The 23,428-nt window shown below is 41.7% G+C and overlaps 1 protein-coding gene across 1 annotated transcript in view; it reads right to left on the reverse strand.

Moving 5' to 3' along the window:
- coro2aa (coronin 2Aa) overlaps nt 1-23,428 on the reverse strand; it is a 142,990-nt gene that overhangs the window by 78,791 nt on the left and 40,771 nt on the right. Inside the window, exon 2 of the mRNA XM_061881029.1 lies at nt 13,128-13,197. Coding sequence (XP_061737013.1) covers nt 13,128-13,197 — 70 coding nt within the window. The remainder of the gene's footprint in view (nt 1-13,127; nt 13,198-23,428) is intronic.

Genomic DNA, 23,428 nt, shown 5'->3' on the forward strand with positions numbered 1-23,428 from the left:
ACCCAGTAAACCTTTGGGAACTGAAGAGACACATTTTTTAAGCTTTTCAGGTGGAATTCTTTCCCATTCTTGCTTGATGTACAGCTTAAGTTGTTCAACAGTCCGGGGTCTCTGCTGTGGTATTTTAGGCTTCATAATGCGCCACACATTTTCAATGGGAAACATGTCTGGACTACAGACAGGCCAGTCTAAAACCAGCATTCTTTTACTACTAAGCCACACTGTTGTAACACGTGGCTTGGCATTGTCTTAGTGAAATAAGCAGGGGCGTCCATGATAACGTTGCTTGGATGGCAACATATGTTGACCCAAAACCTGTATGTACCTTTCAGCATTAATGGTGCCTTCACAGATGTGTAAGTTACCCATGCCCCTGCCACTAATACACCCCCATACCATCACAGATGCTGGCTTTTCAACTTAGCGTCTGTAACAATCTGGATGGTTCTTTTCCTCTTTGGTCCGGAGGACACAATGTCCACAGTTTCCGAAAACAATTTGGAATGTGCACTTTTCACTTTTCCTCTTTGCCTCAGTCCATCTTAGATGAGCTCGTGCCTATCGAAGCCGGCGGTGTTTCTGGGTGTTGTTGATAAATGGCTTTGGATTTGCATAGTTGAATTTCAACCTGCACTTACAGATGTAGCGACAAACTACAGTTACTGACAGTGGTTTTCTGAAGTGTTCCTGAGCCCATGTGATGATATCCTTTACACCAGGGGTGTCAAACTCAAATACAGAGTGGGCCAAAATTTAAAACTGAACAAAGTGACGGAACGAGGTTGAACAAATTATTAATAGGGACCCAAACAAGTTTGCCGTTGAATATTGAACAAGCAAGGCTTATATAAGTTTATAGTGACATGCAACATGGAGTCTCAAATAATAATAATAATAATAATAACAATTTAAAATTTCAATGTCATATCAAAAAAAATTTAAATAAAAATCTTGTGCCTCTTTTCTAATTGCACCTTCCGGAGGTACATATCAAAAATAAACTTTTTCCACATGCTCATAATAAATTTGAAAATAAAATAAGAACGATTCAAACAATCAAGCCTTGAAGTAGCAAGAGAAAGTGCATGAATAAAACGTTAATTATTGTTCAGTTTTCTACACTGATTTGCTTTAACACTGAATATGGAACGAGCAACGCTTACGTAACTTAATCATGCAAAAGCAACCATCAAAAAACAAACGAAAAAACATTAACGGTACATTAAATAAAATAAAAAAATAATGCCTCTTTTCCATTTACAGCCCTCTGAGGTAAATATCAACATTAACGTTTTCACAGGCTAATAAATTTGAAAATAAAATAACAATGAGGAGGGCGGGGTCGGGGGGGGCGGGGTGTGTATATATTAGCGTCCCGGAAGAGTTAGTGCTGCAAGGGGTTCTGGGTATTTGTTCTGTGTGTTGTGTTCGGTGCGGATGTGTCTGTCATTCTTGTTTGGTGTGGGTTCACAGTGTGGCGCATATTGGTAACAGTGTTAAAGTTATTTATACGGCCACCCTCAGTGTGACCTGTATGGCTGTTGACCAAGTATGCATTGCATTCAATTATGTGTGTGTAAAAGCTGCATATATTACGTGGCTGTGTCGGCACGCTGTTTGTATGGAGGAAAAGCGGACGTGACGACAGGTTGTAGAGGACGCTTAAGGCAGTACCTTTAATGCACGCCCCCAATATTGTTGTCCAAGTAGAAATCGTGAAGAAAATTGTGAGAATGGTTGCCCCGGGAGATTTTCGGGAGGGGCACTGAACTTCAGGAGTCTCCCGGGAAGTATTAGCGGTGAATGCGGTGTTACAGCAGCACGGCCGCTGTATAACACCGGCGGGCCAGCTCTAATGTTAATTTGATATTGCCTTAAGGGCCAAATTAAATTACACGGCGGGCCAGAGTTTGACATCCATGCTGATGTCGGTTTTTGATTCAGTACCGTCTGAGAGATCGAAGGTCCGTAATATCATCGCTTACGTGCAGTGATTTCTCCAGATTTTCTGTACTTTTTGATGATATTACAGACCGTAGATGGTAAAATCCCTAAATTCCTTGCAATAGCTCGTTGAGAAATGTTCTTCTTAAACTGTTCAACAATTTTCTCACGCATTTGTTCACAAACTGGTGACTTTCGCCCCGTCCTTGTTTGGGAATGACTGAGCATTTCACAGAATCTGCTTATATACCCAATCGAGACACCCACCTGTTCCCAATTAGCCTGTTCACCTGTGGGATGTCCCAAGTAAGTGTTTGATGAGCATTCCTTTAACTTTCTCGGTCTTTTTTGCCACTTGTTCCAGCTTAACCTTGTCATGTCTGTTGTTAATGTTTTTGTTTGGCCGTGTGCTCTGTGTTTTTTGGACACTCAGTTCCTGTTTTTGCACTTTCTTGTATGTTTTGTTTCCATGACTACCCATTAGTTTTCACCTGTCCTCATGTCACGCACCTGTCTGACGTTTTGCACTCGCACACCTGTCACTAATCATGTCTATTATTTTAAAGCGAAAGTTACCAGGAAGTCAGCCTGGCGACTTTACCTCCACTCTGCTTCATGCCATGTTTACGATTCACGCTGCTTGTTTCATACTTCCATGCCAAGTAAGTTTTTTCTTTTATTGTTCATAGTTTCAGCCTTTGTGCAAGTTTTGTTTCATTAGTCAAGTTTGTTCTCCGCCATTGTGCGGCCCTTTGGTTTCCTTTTTTTTTTTTTGGTAGTTATAGTGTTAAAATAAAATATGTCATTACCTTCACGCCTTGCCCGCTCCAACTTTCCTTTGCATTCCTGAAAAACAAACCCCAAAGTCCACGGTCTGACAAACCTGTTTTTTGTTATAATTTATATACAAAATAAAATAAACACGCCAGCAGTTGGCGGTGTTTTGTAAAGAACCGCTCGATGGAACAGAAAATGTGCACGTTGCAAGGCAATGGTTATAAGTTATAAGACCTCAACATATTCTCAAATGTTTTGGACTCCAAAAATCCCGTTGACATTCAAAGCTTTGTGTGTTTTTGCAGCCTTTGATCAGAAATGAATAACTTGTAGTGTCCGCTTTTATCAGTGCACAGATAAGACGTTTACAGACGTGTGGTGTGTTTTACAAGCTTCTAGAACAGACTACAGCGTCTAATGATTAACACCAGAGGAGTGCTGGGTGCACGTAACATGATTGGTAGACGTCAACACACACTCAACTTTACTATTCTGTCCATAACAGCTAAAAACAATCATGTACGAGTGTAAATATTGTCCAAAACTGCGTCTAAAAATTATTACGTTCTTAGTTTTTGGTTTTATGAATAACACGTGTTATAGAGCGTTTTAAGGCAAAGATCAATTAGAAAGTCTAAACTAATGATTATTTAATCAAATTCTACTATTTAACACATCATTTGTCGTCTACAAGATGCAGGATGGACCAACAAAACATAATCAACACAGAAAAAGGTCAAAATATCAATCAATCAATCAATGTTTACTTATATAGCCTTAAATCACGAGTGTCTCAAAGGGCTGCACAAACCACGACGAAATCCTTGGCTCGGATCCCACATCAGGGCAAGGAAAAATCTCAACCCAATGGGACAATGAGAAACCCCCGGGCGACCGGTGCAATGGACTTCCAGTGGATCAAGCATAATAGTGTGAGAGTCCAGTCCATAGTGGATCTAACATAATAGTGAGAGTCCAGTCCATAGTGGATCTAACATAATAGTGAGAGTCCAGTCCATAGTGGATCTAACATAATAGTGTGAGAGTCCAGTCCATAGTGGATCTAACATAATAGTGAGAGTCCAGTCCATAGTGGATCTAACATAATAGTGAGAGTCCAGTCCATAGTGGATCTAACATAATAGTGTGAGAGTCCAGTCAATAGTGGATCTAACATAATACTGTAAGAGTCCAGTCCAAAGTGGATCTAACATAATAGTGTGGGAGTCCGGTCCATAGTGGATCTAACATAATAGTGTGAGAGTCCAGTCCATAGTGGATCTAACATAATAGTGTGAGAGTCCAGTCCATAGTAGATCTAACATAATAGTGAGAGTCCAGTCCTGAGTGGATCTAACATAATATTGTAAGAGTCCAGTCCAGTCCATAGTATATCTAACATAATGGTGTGGGAGTCCGGTCCATAGTGGATCTAACATAATAGTGTGAGAGTCCAGTCCATAGTGGATCTAGCATAATATTGTGAGAGTCCAGTCCATAGTGGATCTAACATAATACTGTGATAGTCTAGTCCATAGTGGATCTAACATAATATTGTGAGAGTCCAGTCCATAGTGGATCTAACATAATAGTGTGAGAGTCCAGTCCATAGTGGATCTAGCATAATATTGTGAGAGTCGAGTCAATAGTGGATCTAACATAATAGTGTGAGAGTCCTGTCCATAGTGGATCTAGCATAATATTGTGAGAGTCCAGTCCATAGTAGATCTAACATAATAGTGTGAGAGTCCAGTCCATAGTGGATCTAACATAATATTGTGAGAGTCCAGTCCATAGTAGATCTAACATAATAGTGTGAGAGTCCAGTCCATAGTGGTTCTAACATAATATTGTAAGAGTCCAGTCCAGTCCATAGTGGATCTAACATAATAGTGTGAGAGTCCAGTCCATAGTGGATCTAACATAATAGTGTGAGAGTCCAGTCCATAGTGGATCTAACATAATATTGTAAGAGTCCAGTCCAGTCCGGAGTGGATCTAACATAATAGTGAGAGTCCAGTCCATAGTGGATCTAACATAATAGTGTGAGAGTCCAGTCCATAGTGGATCTAACATAATATTGTGAGAGTCCAGTCCATAGTAGATCTAACATAATACTGTGAGAGTCTAGTCCAAAGTGGATCTAACATAATAGTGTGAGAGTCCTGTCCATAGTGGATCTAGCATAATAGTGTGAGAGTCCAGTCCATAGTAGATCTAACATAATAGTGTGAGAGTCCAGTCCAGTCCATAGTGGATCTAACATAATAGTGTGGGAGTCCGGTCCATAGTAGATCTAACATAATAGTGTGAGAGTCCAGTCCAGTCCATAGTGGATCTAGCATAATATTGTGAGAGTCCAGTCCATAGTGGATCTAACATAATAGTGTGAGAGTCCAGTCCATAGTGGATCTAACATAATAGTGTGAGAGTCCAGTCCATAGTGGATCTAACATAATATTGTGAGAGTCCAGTCCATAGTGGATCTAGCATAATATTGTGAGAGTCCAGTCCATAGTAGATCTAACATAATACTGTGAGAGTCTAGTCCATAGTGGATCTAACATAATATTGTGAGAGTCCAGTCCATAGTGGATCTACCATAATATTGTGAGAGTCCAGTCCATAGTGGATCTAACATAATAGTGTGAGAGTCCAGTCCATAGTGGATCTAACATAATAGTGTGAGAGTCCAGTCCATAGTGGATCTAGCATAATATTGTGAGAGTCCAGTCCATAGTAGATCTAACATAATACTGTGAGAGTCTAGTCCATAGTGGATCTAACATAATATTGTGAGAGTCCAGTCCATAGTGGATCTACCATAATATTGTGAGAGTCCAGTCCATAGTGGATCTAACATAATAGTGTGAGAGTCCAGTCCATAGTGGATCTACCATAATATTGTGAGAGTCCAGTCCATAGTGGATCTAACATAATAGTGTGAGAGTCCAGTCCAGTCCATAGTGGATCTAACATAATAGTGTGGGAGTCCAGTCCATAGTAGATCTAACATAATAGTGTGAGAGTCCAGTCCAGTCCATAGTGGATCTAGCATAATATTGTGAGAGTCCAGTCCATAGTAGATCTAACATAATAGTGTGAGAGTCCAGTCCAGTCCATAGTGGATCTAACATAATAGTGTGGGAGTCCGGTCCATAGTAGATCTAACATAATAGTGTGAGAGTCCAGTCCATAGTAGATCTAACATAATAGTGAGAGTCCAGTCCATACTGGATCTATCATAATAGTGAGAGTCCAGTCCATAGTGGATCTAACATAATCTTGTAAGAGTCCAGTCCAGTCCATAGTGGATCTAACATAATAGTGTGGGAGTCCAGTCCATAGTGGATCTAACATAATAGTGTGAGAGTCCAGTCCATAGTGGATCTAACATAATAGTGTGAGAGTCCAGTCCATAGTGGATCTAACATAATATTGTAAGAGTCCAGTCCAGTCCGGAGTGGATCTAACATAATAGTGTGAGAGTCCATAGTGGATCTAACATAATAGTGTGAGAGTCCAGTCCATAGTGGATCTAACATAATAGTGTGAGAGTCCGGTCCATAATGGATCTAACATATTAGTGTGAGAGTCCAGTCCATAGTGGATCTAACATAATAGTGTGAGAGTCCAGTCCATAGTGGATCTAACATAATAGTGTGAGAGTCCAGTCCATAGTGGATCTAACATAATAGTGTGAGAGTCCGGTCCATAATGGATCTCACATAATAGTGAGTTATACATTATTATTGTTTTAAAGTAATTAACTTCTTTTTACACGTTTGCAAAAGTAAAAAATTGAAAGAAAAAAATCACATTCACAATTGGGACCTTTAATATTGATATTAAGACTGAGCATTTGCTGGGTTTTAAGTCTTTAATCACTTGAACGAATCCAATAGAAAATATGAACAGATCCAAAGGCAACCAATTCCCTAGAGAGGATTGTGTTCGATATTAACAGGTTTCCGCTCTATGTTGTTTCTTACGAGTAGGCGAGGTATTCTGCTGCCCCCTGTAGTTCTGGAGGTCAGAAGTCATAGGAGTTAAATATTTTTTCCACTTAAATGAACTGATTAGTTTCCAATTGTTCAAATTAGGGCTGTGCGGTATATCGATATACTCGATATATGGCGGGTTTGTCTCTGTGCGATATAGCAGTTACTTTTAGCTGCTGGCATTACACTACAGGCTCTTCTCACTCTTTCTTGTCTCTGCCTCTCACAGAGACTTAAAACAAGCGCACCTTCTTACATACGTCACATACGTATACGCCCTCGCGGAGCAGAGAGGTAGCGGCATGGGTACCGTTAGCTGTGGTGCGAGTGGTAATACGAGAGAAAGAAGGTGCCAATCCGGTAACAAATGAAGGAAGAATAAATTCCCGAGAAAAACAGCAGGGGGTCCATTGTCTGGCGGTGGTTTGGTTTCAAGCGGGAAGATGTCGAACAGACAACCGCAATATGTCAAGTGTGAGGCAAAAGCGTTGCTACAAAAAGTAGCTACACAGCTAATATGTAGCATCATCACGGTGGCAGAGGGGTTAGTGCGTCTGCCTCACAATACGAAGGTCCTGCAGTCCTGGGTTCAAATCCAGGCTCGGGATCTTTCTGTGTGGAGTTTGCATGTTCTCCCCGTGAATGCGTGGGTTCCCTCCGGGTACTCCGGCTTCCTCCCACTTCCAAAGACATGCACCTGGGGATAGGTTGATTGGCAACACTAAATTGGCCCTAGTGTGTGAATGTGAGTGTGAATGTTGTCTGTCTATCTGTGTTGGCCCTGCGATGAGGTGGCGACTTGTCCAGGGTGTACCCTGCCTTCCGCCCGATTGTAGCTGAGATAGGCGCCAGCGCCCCCCGCGACCCCGAAAGGGAATAAGCGGTAGAAAATGGATGGATGGATGGCATTTGAAAAGTCACCTTCTAGAGCATGGGTGTCAAACTCTGGCCCGCGGGCCAAATTTGGTCCGCCATGTAATTTATTTTGGCCCTTGAGACAATATTAAATTAACATTAGAGCTGGCCCGCCGGTATTATACAGCGGCGGTGCATTCACCGCTAATTCTAATACTTGCCAACCCTTACGATTTCCCCAGGAGACTCCCGAATTTCAGTGCCCCCCCCCCCGAAAATCTTCCGGGGCAACCATTATTCCGAATTTCTCCCGATTTCCACTCGGACAACAATATCGGCGGCGTGCCTAAAGGTACTGCTTTTAGCGCCCTCTACAACCCTTTTGTCATGTCCGCTTTTCCTCCATACAATCAGTGTGCCGGCCCAGTCACGTAATTTATGCGGATTCTACACACACATAAGTGAATGCAAGGCATACTTGGTCAACAGTCATACAGGTCACACTGAGAGTGGCCTTATAAACAACTTTTACACTGTTACAAATATGCACCACACCGTGAACCCACACCAGACAAGAAGGACAAACACATTTCGGGAGAACATCCGCACTATAACACAACATCAACACAACAGAACAAATACCCAGGAACCCCTTGCAGCACTAACTCTTCCGGGACACTACAACAACATAGACCCCCGCTACCAACAAACCTCGATTTTGCATGTCACTATAAAGTTATATAAGCTTTGCTTGTTCAATATTCAATGCAAAACGTGTTTGGGTCCCTATTAAAAGGTTAAGTTGTTCAACTTTGACCCATGGCTTTGTTCAGTTTAGAATTTTGGCCCACTCTGTATTTGAGTTTGACACACCTGTTCTAGAGAATAAGGTGACTTATCAATATCTCCGTTCGGTGCCATACCAACAAAATGCCGAGGCAACCATTTCCACAACAACACCGTATGAAAAAAATAGTCAACAACAGAAGGAGATAACGTCTGCAGGAACCTACCACATAGTGAAGAACATACACTGTTTGATTTCCTGTTATGCAGTTTATTTTTATTTGACACTTATTGAAATATCTTGTGTGACATCATGCACAAAAATGCACTTTATTTGTTTTAAAACACTGTACAAAAAGTGCACTTTAATTTAGTGTTGTTTTGATATGTCATCTTAGTGACATCATGCACAAAAGTGCACTCATAGCTTGTTTTATAATGTTTCTGACAATATTGCACTTTCTGTTTTGGAAAAGATATGAATGTTTGTGCCACTGCTTAATAACTTTTTAATAAATACACTTTTAGTCAATTAACTTAGTTGTGATTTCCTTCTGTATGAAAGTTTAAAAGTAGCATATATTAATGCAGTATGAAGAAGAATGTTTGAATGTAGACACATAGAATCATCATACTGCTGTGATTATATGCATCAAGTGTTCATTCAAGGCTAAGGCAAAATATCAAGATGTATATCGTGTATCGCAATATGGCTTAAAAATATCAAGATATTTAAAAAAGGCCATATCGCCCAGCCCTAGTTCGAATTATGAACAATTTGGAGGTCCACCAGCCTCCTGGAAAATATTTTTCCACACTGGTCGATCCACTTTATGTTGCTTCATACTAACAGATGAGGTATTATGCTGCCCACTGTCGGTCTAGAGCAGGGGTCAGCAACTCAAAATGTTGAAAGAGCCATATTGGACCAAAAATACAAAACCAAAAAAAAACTAAAAGCCATATTACATACAGATAGTGTGTCATGAGATATACATTGAATTATGAGGACTTAAATTCAACTAAATGAGCTCAAATATAGCTACAAATGAGGCATAATGATGCAACATGTACATACAGCTAGCCTAAATAGCATGTTAGCATCGATTAGCTTGCAGTCATGCAGTGATCAAATATGTCTGATTAGCACTCCACACAAGTCAATAACGTCAACAAAACTCACCTTTGTGCATTCACGCACAACGTTAAAAGTTTGGTGGACAAAATGAGACAGAAAAAGAAGCGACATAAAACACGTCTTAGTAAGTCGGAGAAAGTTATACATGTAAACAAACTACGGTGAGTTCAAGGACCACCAAAATGAGTAGGAAAAAACGGCGCTCACCAAATACTCTAATCAGTGAAACATGTTTAATACAGTGTGCTTTATAACAATTAGGGAGGTTTGTGTCATGTTTGTCCTCCTACAGAAACTATATTAAAACAAAAAATATGTTGTTTTTTTTCCCCTCATCTTTTTCCATTTTTCATACGTTTTTGAAAAAGCTCCAGAGAGCAACTAGGGCGGCGCTAAAGAGCTACACACACGGCCCTGGAGCCGCGGGTTGCCAACCCCTGGTCTAGAGGTTAGAATGAAATGTGTTTGTCATTCTTGTTTGGTGTAGGGTCACAGTGGGGCGCATATTTGTAAAATCCGCATATATTATGTGACCTGGCCGGCACGCTGTTTGTACGTAGGAAAAAGCGGACGTGATGACAGGTTGTAGAAGACGCCAATGGCAATACCTTTAAGGCACGCCTCCAATATTATTGTCCGGGCGGAAATCGGGAGAAATCCGGGAGATTGGTTGCCCCGGGAGATTTTCGGGAGGGGCACTGAAATTCGGGAGTCTCCTGGGAAAATCGGGAGGGTTGGCAAGTATGTCTTTAACCTCTTAAGGCCCGCGCTGTTTGTTTACATGCTTTTTTCATTTCTCTTTGCTAGTTGGGCTTATTGGACCATAATTAGAATAAAAACTAAGATATGATGTACTTAGTCCATAAGTACACAAACATGTACTTCATGTTTAGTGACGTGCAAATTCTTATTTTTACACTTTTTTTTCCAAATTCCATTTTATGTTATACTCTTCTGACACCACCAGATGGCAGTATAAGTGTCCACATAAGCGGCCATAAGACCCCAATTAAGTAGTGTACACAATTTTGGAAATAAGCGCTAAAAGGTGCTGTCCACGCATGTGGCCACTAAGGCCTTTTAAGCGAGTTTTGTCGTCGTTTCTTACTAACAAGCAGAAGTGGGTAGAGTAGACAAAAATTGTACTCAAGTAAGAGTACAGTTACTGTAAAGATATATTACTCAGGTAAAAGTTAGGAGTAGTTACCCAAATATTTACTTGAGTAAAAGTGAAAAGTATGTTGCGAAAAAACTACAAGTACTGAGAAACTGATGAGTAACCTGTTCGTTTAATGATGACGGCAACAAGTAATGGACAAAAACATAAAAATAACAATGAACAAATTCAGGGCCAGGAATATCTCTTAAGCAACTAAAACAATAATATATATTAAATAATATATATTTGGTTTTACACTGTATTGAAAAAAAATGTGGAAATGAATTTTACCAACCTCATTATACTATTGACTAAGTTTTATATTCATAACTGTAAGTTTCTCAACACCCGACTTGTTTGTTGTGCCTTTAAAACAGATTTAGAACTCTACAATAAAACACTCTACCTCTAACAACCAAAAAGCTGTGAAAACGATGATTCTGTGTTCCAAATTTAGGTTATTTACTGAGATTGAGTGAGCCTATGGCTCTGCACTTTGTTTATTTTATATATATATATATATTTTGCATTCTATTTTAGTTACTTTGAATTTACAACCCCCTGGCACTGTTTTGTGCGGTTTTTATACTGCTTTGTACTGTTTTTGTACTTACTTTGATTATTATTTTTAACTGTTTGTAAATGTTGAAATTTATAATTAAAGATTTATTTTAAAAAAAAGGTGTGCAGTTAAAGGCCTACTGAAATTAGATTTTCTTATTTAAACGGGGATAGCAGGTCCATTCTATGTGTCATACTTGATCATTTCGCGATATTGCCATATTTTTGCTGAAAGGATTTAGTAGAGAACATCCACGATAAAGTTCGCAACTTTTGGTCGCTAGTAAAAAAGCCTTGCCTGTACCGTAAAAAAAACAGCCCCAAAGCATGATGTTCCCACCCCCATGCTTCACAGTAGGTGTGGTGTTCTTGGGATACAACTCAGTATTCATCAATCAATCAATCAATGTTTATTTATATAGCCCCAAATCACAAATGTCTCAAAGGACTGCACAAATCATTACGACTACAACATCCTCGGAAGAACCCACAAAAGGGCAAGGAAAACTCACACCCAGTGGGCAGGGAGAATTCACATCCAGTGGGACGCCAGTGACAATGCTGACTATGAGAAACCTTGGAGAGGACCTCAGATGTGGACAACCCCCCCCCCCTCTAGGGGACCGAAAGCAATGGATGTCGAGCGGGTCTAACATGATACTGTGAAAGTTCAATCCATAGTGGCTCCAACACAGCCGTGAGAGTTCAGTTCAAGCGGATCCAAGACAGCAGCGAGAGTCCCGTCCACAGGAAACCATCTCAAGCGGAGGCGGATCAGCAGCGTAGAGATGTCCCCAACCGATACAGGCGAGCGGTCCATCCTGGGTCTCGACTCTGGACAGCCAGTACTTCAGTATTCTTCTTCCTCCAGACACGACCAGTTGAGTTTATACCAAAAAGTTCTATTTTGGTGTCATCTGACCACATGACATTCTCCCAATCCTCTGCTGTATCATCCATGTATCCATTTTGGTATAAACTCAACTGGTGGTGTTTGGAGGAAGAAGAATACTGAGTTGAATCCCAAGAACACCATACCTACTGTGAAGCATGGGGGTGGAAACATCATGCTTTGGGACTGTTTTTCTGCTAAGGGGACAGGACGATTGATCTGTGTTAAGGAAAGAATGAATGGGGCCATGTATCGTGAGATTTGGAGCCAAAACCTCCTTCCATCAGTGAGAGCTTTGAATGGTTTATTTCCACCATAATTGACGAATAAATTATTTAAAATTTCACATTCTGTCTCTCACAGTTGAAGTGTACCTATGATGAAAATGGCAGACCTCTGTCATCATTTGAAGTGGGAGAACTTGCACAATCGCTGGCTGACTAAATACTTTTTTGCCCCACTGTAGAAGTAACGCGGTATTACCCACCTCTGCTAACAAGTCAGGTAATATACTGCCCCCTGCTGGCGTGGAGAGTGGCACAGTTTTCTTAGATCGCTGACAAACTGCAGCAACCCCTCAAAGCCAGAATTCCCCAACACGGCAGAGAATAGGACAAGAAGACTGTGTACTTTACGGTGAAACTTGACATGTCCTCAAACAGGCCACAAATCACATCTTGAAAAGGGTGGATGCCACCAAGGGCGGCCATTAGTGGCCAAAGGCGGATGATGTCATTGTTGTAGAGTCCTCTGAAGCTTTATACTGCCATGTATGCAAGGAGATGGGGCGACCATATGCAATAATGACATTAAACTTGAGGCTTTTAAGGAATAAACATGCAAACGTTGGCTTGACTCCTGCCCCCGGGGGTGAAAACTGCACTAAAGTTAAAGATCAATACTCCAATGCCAAATTCCACACACTGACCCGCCACATCAGGACATGGACCGAGTTCATCAGAGAGCAGATGGAAGGGGGGGAAAAAAAAAAAAAAAAAAAAAAAAGCCACTCACCCTGACCAGGGTCCTCGTCACTGGGGAGGGATCAGCAGGAAGGGTCCTTGAGGGACAAACTGTTGTGTCTCTGCGGACGGGGGCAGAAAAAAAAGGAACATTGAGTTTATCTCCGGCGCCTTTTTTTGCGAGCGACTACGCGGCCGAAGAGAGGCGACGGCGTGGAGGCAAGTGCATGTGTGAACAGGCAAGGAGGAGTGTGTGCACTCCCTGACGGGAGGGAGGACGCCGGGGAGCGAGGGAGCAGGTATAATCCACGCTCCCTCCGCTTTGGCCGCTCCCACTCCTCCCAAGTTTTGTTCAATCAGGATTCCCCAGTAAATCTGCCGTCCTTGTTGCTCAACTTTATGTCAGATTCTGACACGCAGGCTGTTTAAAAAGGGGGGGAATCAAGTTGGAGCAAAAAAAAAAAAAGTGGTTTAGCTCTTCACCTGAGGCCATATTAGTCTGGGTTGATGTCATAATCAACTACTTTGTCCATGTTCTGTTTAAATACCATAAAGCGGTGCTTCTCATGTACAAACCCTGTTTCCATATGAGTTGGGAAATTGTGTTAGATGTAAATATAAACAGAATACAATGATTTGCAAATCCTTTTCAACCCATATTCAGTTGAATGTACTACAAATACAACATATTTGATGTTCAAACTCATAAACTTTATATATATTTTTTCAAATAATAATTAACTTAGAATTTCATGGCTGCAACACGTGCCAAAGTAGTTGGGAAAGGGCATGTTCACCACTGTGTTACATCACCTTTTCTTTTAACAACACTCATCAAACTGAGAAAACTAATTGTTGAAGCTTTGAAAGTGGAATTCTTTCCCATTCTTGTTTTATGTAGAGCTTCAGTCCTTCAACAGTCCGGGGTCTCCGCTGTCGTGTTTTACGCTTCATAATGCGCCACACATTTTCCATGGGAGACAGGTCTGGACTGCAGGCGGGCCAAAAAAGTACCCGCACTCTTTTTTTTACGACGCCACGCTGTTGTAACACGTGCTGAATGTGGCTTGTCATTGTCTTGCTGAAATAAGCAGGGGCGTCCATGAAAAAGACGGCGCTTAGATGGCAGCATATGTTGTTCCAAAACCTGTATGTACCTTTCAGCCTTAATGGTGCCTTCAGAGATGTGTAAGTTACCCATGCCTTGGGCACTAATGCACCCCCATACCATCACACATGCTGGCTTTTGAACTTTGCGTCGATGACAGTCTGGATGGTTCGCATCCCCTTTGGTCCGGATGACACGATGTCGAATATTTCCAAAAACTATTTGAAATGTGGACTCGTCTGACCACAGAACACTTTTCCACTTTGCATCAGTCCATCTTAGATGATCTCGGGCTCAGAGAAGCCGGCAACGTTTCTGGATGTTTTTGATAAATACCTTTCGCTTTGCATAGTAGAGTTTTAACTTGCACTTACAGATGTAGCGACGAACTGTATTTAGTGACAGTGGTTTTCTGAAGTGTTCCTGAGCCCATGTGGTGATATCCTTTAGAGATTGATGTCGATTTTTGATACAGTGCCGTCTTAAGGATCCAAGGTCACGGTCATTCAATGTTGGTTTCCGGCCATGCCGTTCACGTGGAGTGATTTCTCCAGATTCTCTGAACCTTTTGAGGATATTATGGACCGTTGATGTTGAATTTCTTGCAATTGCACTTTGAGAAGCGTTTTGTTCTCAAACTGTTTGACTATTTGCTCACGTAGTTGTGGACAAAGGGGTGTACCTCGCCCCATCCTTTCTTGTGAAAGACTGAGCATTTTTGGGAAGCTGTTTTTATAGCCAATCATGGCACCCACCTGTTCCCAATTAGCTTGCACACCTGTGGGATGTTCCAAATAAGTGTTTGATGAGCATTCCTCAACTTTATCAGTATTTATTGCCACCTTTCCCAACTTCTTTGCCACGTGTTGCTGGCATCAAATTCTAAAGTTAATGATTATTTGAAAAAAAAAAAAAAAGTTTATCAGTTTGAACATCAAATATGTTGTCTTTGTAGCATATTCAACTGAATATGGGTTGAAAATGATTTGCAAATCATTGTATTCCGTTTACATTTACATCTAACACAATTTCCCAACTCATATGGAAACGGGGTTTGTACTTAATAAACAATACAAGCACACCTCATTTACATCATCACACAAAGACAATACATGCTCTTCTTCACATCTGTCATCATTTGTAAAAACTAGCATGATTTTAACACACACACCTCACAATTTACAACAAAAATGCTGTCATGGATAAATATAATCCACATGAAGTTGATGTGTCAAACATAGTGGCCACCTTAGTGACCGTGTGAGCAGCTTTGATTGCTCCAAAGCCACTTTTTAACTTCAATTGTAAATGAAGAGTAATCTGTTCAACTTTTCAAGTTTGTTGTGAGGTCGTTCAATTCCTTTATGGCTTTATTTGAGAAGCCTGATTGTGCAAAAGATGTTTTACATCTGGGTACGCTACACTGCCCCCTGGTGGAGGCTCGTGTGTTTCTAGTTGTCACGGCAGATGTAAACTGGACAAAGTGCTTAAGTGGCGCTGGTGCAGTGTTATTCAGGATTCCATGGTGCCATTTGTATTGATGCAAATCTTTGAATGTTAGCTAAGTATAACAATCTCTATTTTTGGAGAACTAAACAGTGATGGTAATGTCGTGGTTTTCGGTCGAGGATTTGGAGCGATTGTGCAAAGTTTCCAATGGCCTCAGAGTCATTTTGCTTGCCTGTGACCAACATGTTATACAATAATAAAAACGAGACATAATCATTGCATTAAAATATGTTTGAGCTGCCTCCAGTGTTAATGAATTCCTTGTAGATTTGAACGTTTTTATGTTGTATTTAAGACTCTGGCACATCTGTTTGATATGTTTTTTTAAAGCCAAGTGTTGGGTGTAAAATAACACCCAGGTGACGATATTCACTAACAATTTGTATTATCTCCTTATTAACCGTTATATTTGGAAAGGGTGACATTTTATATTTGTTTACAAAATACATTGTTGCCGTTTTCTTAATCTTTAATGTAAGACAAGAGTCATGTAGCCATCTTGCCACCTTCTCCGTGGCTGCTGTAAATTTTCTGGCAACCGTTTCAGCGTTTTTTCCCCAAGTATAAATAAGTGTCATCTGCATACATGTGGATATTTACATCCTCACATACAGATGGCAGGTCGTTTATACACAGTGGGGCAAAAAAGTATTTAGTCAGCCAGCGATTGTGCAAGTTCTCCCACTTCAAATGATGACAGAGGTCTGTAATTTTCATCATAGGTACACTTCAACTGTGAGAGACAATGTGAAAAATAAATCCAGGAGTTTACATTGTAGGAATTTTAAATAATTTATTTGTAAATTATGGTGGAAAATAAGTATTTGGTCAACCATTCAAAGCTCTCACTGATGGAAGGAGGTTTTGGCTCAAAATCTCACGATACATGGCCTCATTCATTCTTTCCTTAACACGGATCAATCGTCCTGTCCCCTTAGCAGAAAAACAGCCCCAAAGCCTGATGTTTCCACCCCCATGCTTCACAGTAGGTATGGTGTTCTTGGGATGCAACTCAGTATTCTTCTTCCTCCAGACACCACCAGTTGAGTTTATACCAAAATGGATACATGGATGATACAGCAGAGGATTGGGAGAATGTCATGTGGTCAGATGAAACCAAAATAGAACGTGGCCTCCTACCGGTTGGACGTGCCCTAAACACCATCCTAGGCAGGCGTTGGGGTGGCATCCTGACCAGATGCCCGAACCACCTCATCTGGTTCCTCTCCATGTGGAGGAGCAGCGGTTTTACTTAGAGCTCCTCCCACTCCTCTAAGGGAGAGCCCAGCCGCCTGGCGGAGGTAACTCGTTTCGGCCGCTTGTACCCGTGATCTTATCCTTCCGGTCATGACCCAAAGCTCATGACCATACGTGAAGATGGGAACGTAGATCGACCGGTAAATTGAGAGCTTTGCCTTCCGGCTCATCTCCTTCTACACCACATTTGCATTACTGAAGACGCCGCACCGATCCGCCTGTCGATCTCACGATCCACTCTTCCCTCACTCGTGAACAAGACTCCTAGGTACTTGAACTCCTCCACTTGGGGCAGGGTCTCCTCCCCAACCCGGAGATGGCACTCCACCCTTTTCCGGACGAGAACCATGGATTCGGACTTGGAGGTGCTGATTTTCATCCCGCTTGGTTCACACTCTGCTGCGAACCGATCCAGTGAGAGTTGAAGATCCTGGCCAGATGAAGCCATCAGGACCACATCATCTGCAAAAAGCAAAGACCTAATCCCACGGCCACCAAACCGGAACCCCTTAATGCCTTGACTGCGCCTAGAAATTCTGTCCATAAAAGTTATGAACAGAATCGGTGACAAAGGACAGCCTTGGCGGAGTCCAACCCTCACTGGAAATGTGTTCGACTTACTGCCAGCAATGCGGACCAAGCTCTGACACTGATCATACAGGGAGCGGACCGCCACAATAAGACAGTCCTGATTCCTGATTATATTTTATTTAATTATTTTTAATATTTCTTCTTAAAATAAATGATCAATCAATCAATCAATCAATGTTTACTTGTATAGCCCTAAATCACTAGTGTCTCAAAGGGCTGCACAAACCACTACGACATCCTCGGTAGGCCCACATAAGGGCAAGGAAAACTCACACCCAGTGGGACGTCGGTGACAATGATGACTATGAGAACCTTGGAGAGGAGGAAAGCAATGGATGTCGAGCGGGTCTAACATGATACTGTGAAAGTTCAATCCATAATGGATCCAACACAGTCGCGAGAGTCCAGTCCAAAGCGGATCCAACACAGCAGCGATGTTATTGCTTTGCTCGATATCCTCGTCTAATAGATTCCATTAAGTCAGACCTAGGGAAACTAAGGCCCGGGGGCCACATGCGGCCCGATAAGATTTTCAATCCGGCCCGCCGGACATTCCCAAATATTTTTTTTACATCTTTAAGATGGAAAGTGTAGCTTCCGTTATGATGTGCACTCATGTTTTCTAATGACCGTAAGTCTTCAACTGTACAAAGTATTTCAATGGTTGGAATCTGCGCTTTTGAATGATTTACTAGTGACTATGGTCATCTGTGGAGAGGCGGAGCAGACGGTCCGACAGAGCAGCAGGGCACGCTGGAGCCCGGCCCAAGATGGCAGCGAGGAGGCGGAGATGGCGAGCGAGCGGCGAGGCAGGGCGTGCCGGGAGCGACGCCACAAGCGAGATCAGGTGCGTGGATCGCGCACCTGGATACGATTGATGAATCCCCTCGCACAGTTAAAAGGGGCGGCAGCTGTGAACGTGGGGGAGAGAGGCGTAAAGACTGGAAGGAGCCAATGTGAAGCTGATGCACAGCGAGAGAGGAGGAGAGCCCGAGACAGACGACGAGCGAGCGAAGAAGTGGAGCTGAAAAGCTATACGGAGGAGACTTGTCTTATTTGGAAAAATCAATCAATCAATCAATGCTTACTTATTTAGCCCTAAATCACTAGTGTCTCAAAGGGCTGCACAAACCACAACACAAACCACTACGACATCCTCGGTAGGCCCACATAAGGGCAAGGAAAACTCACACCCAGTGGGACGTCGGTGACAATGATGACTATGAGAACCTTGGCGAGGAGGAAAGCAATGGATGTCGAGCGATTCTAAAATGATACTGTGAAAGTTCAATCCATAATGGATCCAACACAGCCGCGAGAGTCCAGTCTGAAACGGATCCAACACACTAGCGAGAGTCCCGTTCACAGCGGAGCCAGCAGGAAAACATCCCAAGTGGAGGCGGATCTATATAAAAATAAAGAAGTCTACACCTGCTACAAAGGCATGTCCTTCCTTGGTGGTCCCTGGAACCCGCAAGATGACGGCTTGAGACTGTCACATCATCCAATTAGTTAGTATGGTAATCTAATTAGTTACTTACGTTTTTAGCATTCAATCAGACATTATTGTGAAGTTTTGTATTAGTGTTCCTAAAAATAGATATACCGGCCCCCAGACACACTTTTTTTCTCTAAATGTGGCCCTCAAGTCAAAATAATTGCCCAGGCCTGTTCTAAAGCTTAGTGATATATCAGATATATTAGTGAAGTGAAGTGAATTATATTTATAAAGCGCTTTTTCTCTAGTGACTCAAAGCACTTTACATAGTAAAACCCAATATCTAAGTTACATTAAAACCAGTGTGGGTGGCACTGGAAGCAGGTGGGTAAAGTGTCCTGCCCAAGGACACAACGGCAGCGACCAGTCTGGCAGAAGTGGGAATCGAACCTGCAACCCTCAAGCCGCTGGCACGGCCACTCCGCCAACCCAGCCAAACCGCCCAAGATTGGTGGTGGGTTTATTTTGTACCCTTCGCGTTCATATTTCACTGTTTGTTGCATTTTTGTTGCGTTTCACTTGATTATAAAATATGTCAATCAAAAGGAGGTGTGACGTTCATACTTTGTCAATATTCAGTGTTTTATCCTTCATAGAAAAATGTAAAATTCCTTTACTTTTTGAATCGGTCTGTCATAATGTTTTTAGCATTTTATAAGACATTATTGTGAAGTTTTGTATTAGTGTTCCTAAAAATAGACATATCGGCCCCCAGATACATTGTTTTCTCTAAATGTGGCCCTTGAGTCAAAATAATTGCCCAGGCCTGTTCTAAAGCTTAGTGATATATAAGATAGATTGTGAGTGGGTTTATTTTGTACCCTTCGCGTTCATATTTCACTGTTTGTTGCATTTTTGTTGCGTTTCACTTGATTATAAAATATGTCGATCGAAAGGGGGTGTGACGTTCATGTGTTGTCAATATTCAGTGTTTTATCCTTCATAGAAAAATGTAAAATTCCATCACGTTTTTTAAAGCGGTCAGTCATAACGTGTTTAGCTTTCAATCAGACATTATTGTGAGGTTTTTTATTAGTGCAGGGGTGTCCAAAGTGTGGCCCGGGGTCCATTTGCGTACCGCAGCTAATTGCTTACCAGCCCGCCACACATTCTGGAAATGATATTGCAAAATTTTTTAAAAACATTTTCAAAAAGTGGAATGAGGTGAAATCTAACGAGAAAAAGTTGCAATGTTGACCCAAAGCTGCCTTGCAGGCTGTTTTTGCCATTGCTATAAAAAAAAAATCAATGCTATAATGAATTATTTTCAAGGCTCCAATTACTTCAAAAATGTCACTTTAAAATGTTTTATGTGGAAAACATATTGCATAAATTGTGTGGTTGCCCATATAAAAACATCAAAGTTTTCTTTAAAACAAACAAAATAGTTCAAACGTAAAATCGACAGACATATCTGAAGTTGATCTCGTAACAAGTGTTGAAAGTAAAAATAAAAAACCTAATAAAAATGTATCACTTTATGAATGGGGCATATTTTGGATTTTATTTATCTTCGCACTGTGATTTCTCAAAAGTAATAATGAATTAAAATCAATGGTGCCCTGCATTATTGATCTTTTCATCCATCCATCCATCATCTTCCGCTTATCCGAGGTCGTGTCGCGGGGGCAGCAACCTAAGCAAGGAAGCCCAGACTTCCCTCTCCCCAGCCACTTTGTCCAGCTCCTCCCGGGGGATCCCGAGGCGTTCCCAGGCCAGCTGGGAGACATAGTCTTTCCAATGTGTCCTGGGTCTTCCCCGAGGCCTCCTACCGGTTGGACGTGCCCTAAACACCTCCCTAGGGTGGCATCCTGACGAGATGCTCGAACCACTTCATCTGGCTCCTCTCCATGTGGAGGAGCAGCGGCTTTACTTTGAGTTCCTCCCGGATGGCAGAGCTTCTCACCCTATCTCTAAGGGAGAGACCCGCCACACGGCGGAGGAAACTCATTTCGGCCGCTTGTACCCGTGATCTTATCCTTTCGGTCATGACCCAAAGCTCATGTCCATAGGCGAGGATGGGAACGTAGATCGACCGAAAAATTGAGAACTTTGCCTTCCGGCTCAGCTCCTTCTTCACCACAACGGATCGGTACAACGTCCGCATTACTGAAGACGCCGCACCGATCCGCCTGATCTTTTATGGCTGTAATTACCAAAAACTCGCGGGATGAGTTTTTTAAGAATAAAAATTAACCTGAAATTTTTTGAATGAAAGAAACAGCTGTTCTAAATGTGTCCACTGGATGTCGCAATAGCAATTCTTCATATATATGTTAGTGCAGGGGTGTCAAACTCAAATACAGAGTGGGCCAAAATTTAAAACAGAACAAAGCCGCGGGCCAAGGTTGAACAAATGAACCTTTTAATAGGGACCCAAACAAGTTTTGCATTGAATATTGAACAAGCAAGGCTTATATAACTTTATAGTGACATGCAAAATCCAGTTTCAATTAATGATAATAATAATAATTAAAACATATCAATGGCATATCAAAGGAGGCCACGGGGAAGACCCAGGACACGTTGGGAAGACTATGTCTCCCGGCTGGCCTGGGAACGCCTCGGGATCCCCCAGGAAGAGCTAGACGAAGTGGCTGGAGAGAGGGAAGTCTGGGTTTCCCTGCTTAGGCTGTTGCCCCCGCGACCCGACATCGGATAAGCGGAAGATGATGGATGGATGGATGGATGGATGGCATATCAAATAAAATTCAAATAAATATTGAATGCTTCTTTTCCATTTGCTGCCTTCTGAGGTAAATATCAAAATAAACTTTTTCCACAGGCTAATAATACATTTTAAAATAAAATAACAATAATGAACGAATCAAAGCTTCAAGCCTTGAGGTAGCAAGAGAAAGTGCACGAATAAAATGTTAATTATTGCTCAGTTTGCTAAAATGATTTGCTTTAACACTGAATATGGAACAAGCAACGCTTATATAACTTAGTAGTGCAAAATCAACTTTCAATAAACAAACGAAAAAACATCAATGTTATATTAAATCAAATTTAAATAAAGTAATGCCTATTTTCTATTTGGAGCCTTCTGAGGTAAATATCAATATTAACTTTTTCCACAGGCTAATAAATTTGAAAATAAAATAATGAGGTGGGCAGGGTTGGGGGGGGGGTGTATATTGTAGCGTCCCGGAAGAGTTAGGGCAGCAAGGGGTTCTGGGTATTTGTTCTATCGTGTTTATGTTGTGTTACGGTGCGGCTGTTCTCCCGAAATGTGTTTGTCATTCATGTTTGGTGTGGGTTCACAGTGTGGCGCATATTTGTAACAGTGTTAAAGTTGCTTATACGGCCACCCTCAGTGTGACCTGTATGGTTGTTGACCAAGTATGTCTTGCATTCACTTGTGTGTGTTCAAGCCGCATATATTATGTGACTTAGCCGGCATGCTGTTTGTATGGAGGAAATGCGGACGTGACGACAAGCTTTAGAGGATGTTAAAGGCAGTGCCTAGAAGGCACGCCCCCAATATTGTTGTCCGGGTGGAAATTGGGAGAAATTAGGGAGAATGGTTTCCCCAGGAGGGAACATCGGGAGGGTCGGCAAGTATGAGTATTAACTTTGAAAGCGGTGTTATGAGGTAATATTACCGGCGGGCCGGCTTTAATGTTAATTTGATATACCCTCAAGGGACAAATGAAATTACACGGCGGGCCAAATTTGGCCCACGGGCCAGAGTTTGACACCCATGCTCTAACCCAGGGGTAGGAAACCTATGGCTCTAGAGCCAGATGTGGCTCTTTTGATGACTGCATCTGGCTCTCAGATAAATCTTAGCTGGCATTGCTTTATATGATAAGTCAGTGTTTTTCAACATTTTTTTGAGCCAAGGCACCTTTTTTTCATTGAAAAAATTTTGAGGCACTCCACCGGCGGAAAACATAAAAAAATGAAACTCAGTAGCCGTTATTGATGATAAAAAGTTGTTCTCGCAATAGCTCTTTGTCTCATTGTAGGTGTACTGTCACGACCTGTCACGTCACGCCGTGACTTATTTTGAGTTCTTTTGGTGTTTTCCTGTGTGTTTTGCGATTCTTTTTTTGGTGGCTTTTCCTCTTTTGTTGGTATTTTCCGGTCGCAGTTTCATGTCTTCCTTGAATGCTATTCATCACACCTGTTTTTGTTTTTACAATCAAGACTCCTTTTTTGTGTGGACATTGTTGATTGTCATGCCATGTACGGATGTACTTTGTGGACGCCGTCTGCTCCGCACGCTTTAAGTCCAGCATTCTGTTTTTGTTTACTTTGCAGCTAGTTCAGTTTTAGTTTAATTTTGCTTCAATGCCTTTACTAAGCGGCACTCGCCTTTTGTTTATTTCTGGTTAAATATAAAACATTCTCATACATTCTAATCCATCCATCCATTTTCTAC

This window comes from Nerophis ophidion, linkage group LG20, assembly GCF_033978795.1.
Source record: "Nerophis ophidion isolate RoL-2023_Sa linkage group LG20, RoL_Noph_v1.0, whole genome shotgun sequence".
Taxonomy (NCBI): Eukaryota; Metazoa; Chordata; class Actinopteri; order Syngnathiformes; family Syngnathidae; genus Nerophis; species Nerophis ophidion.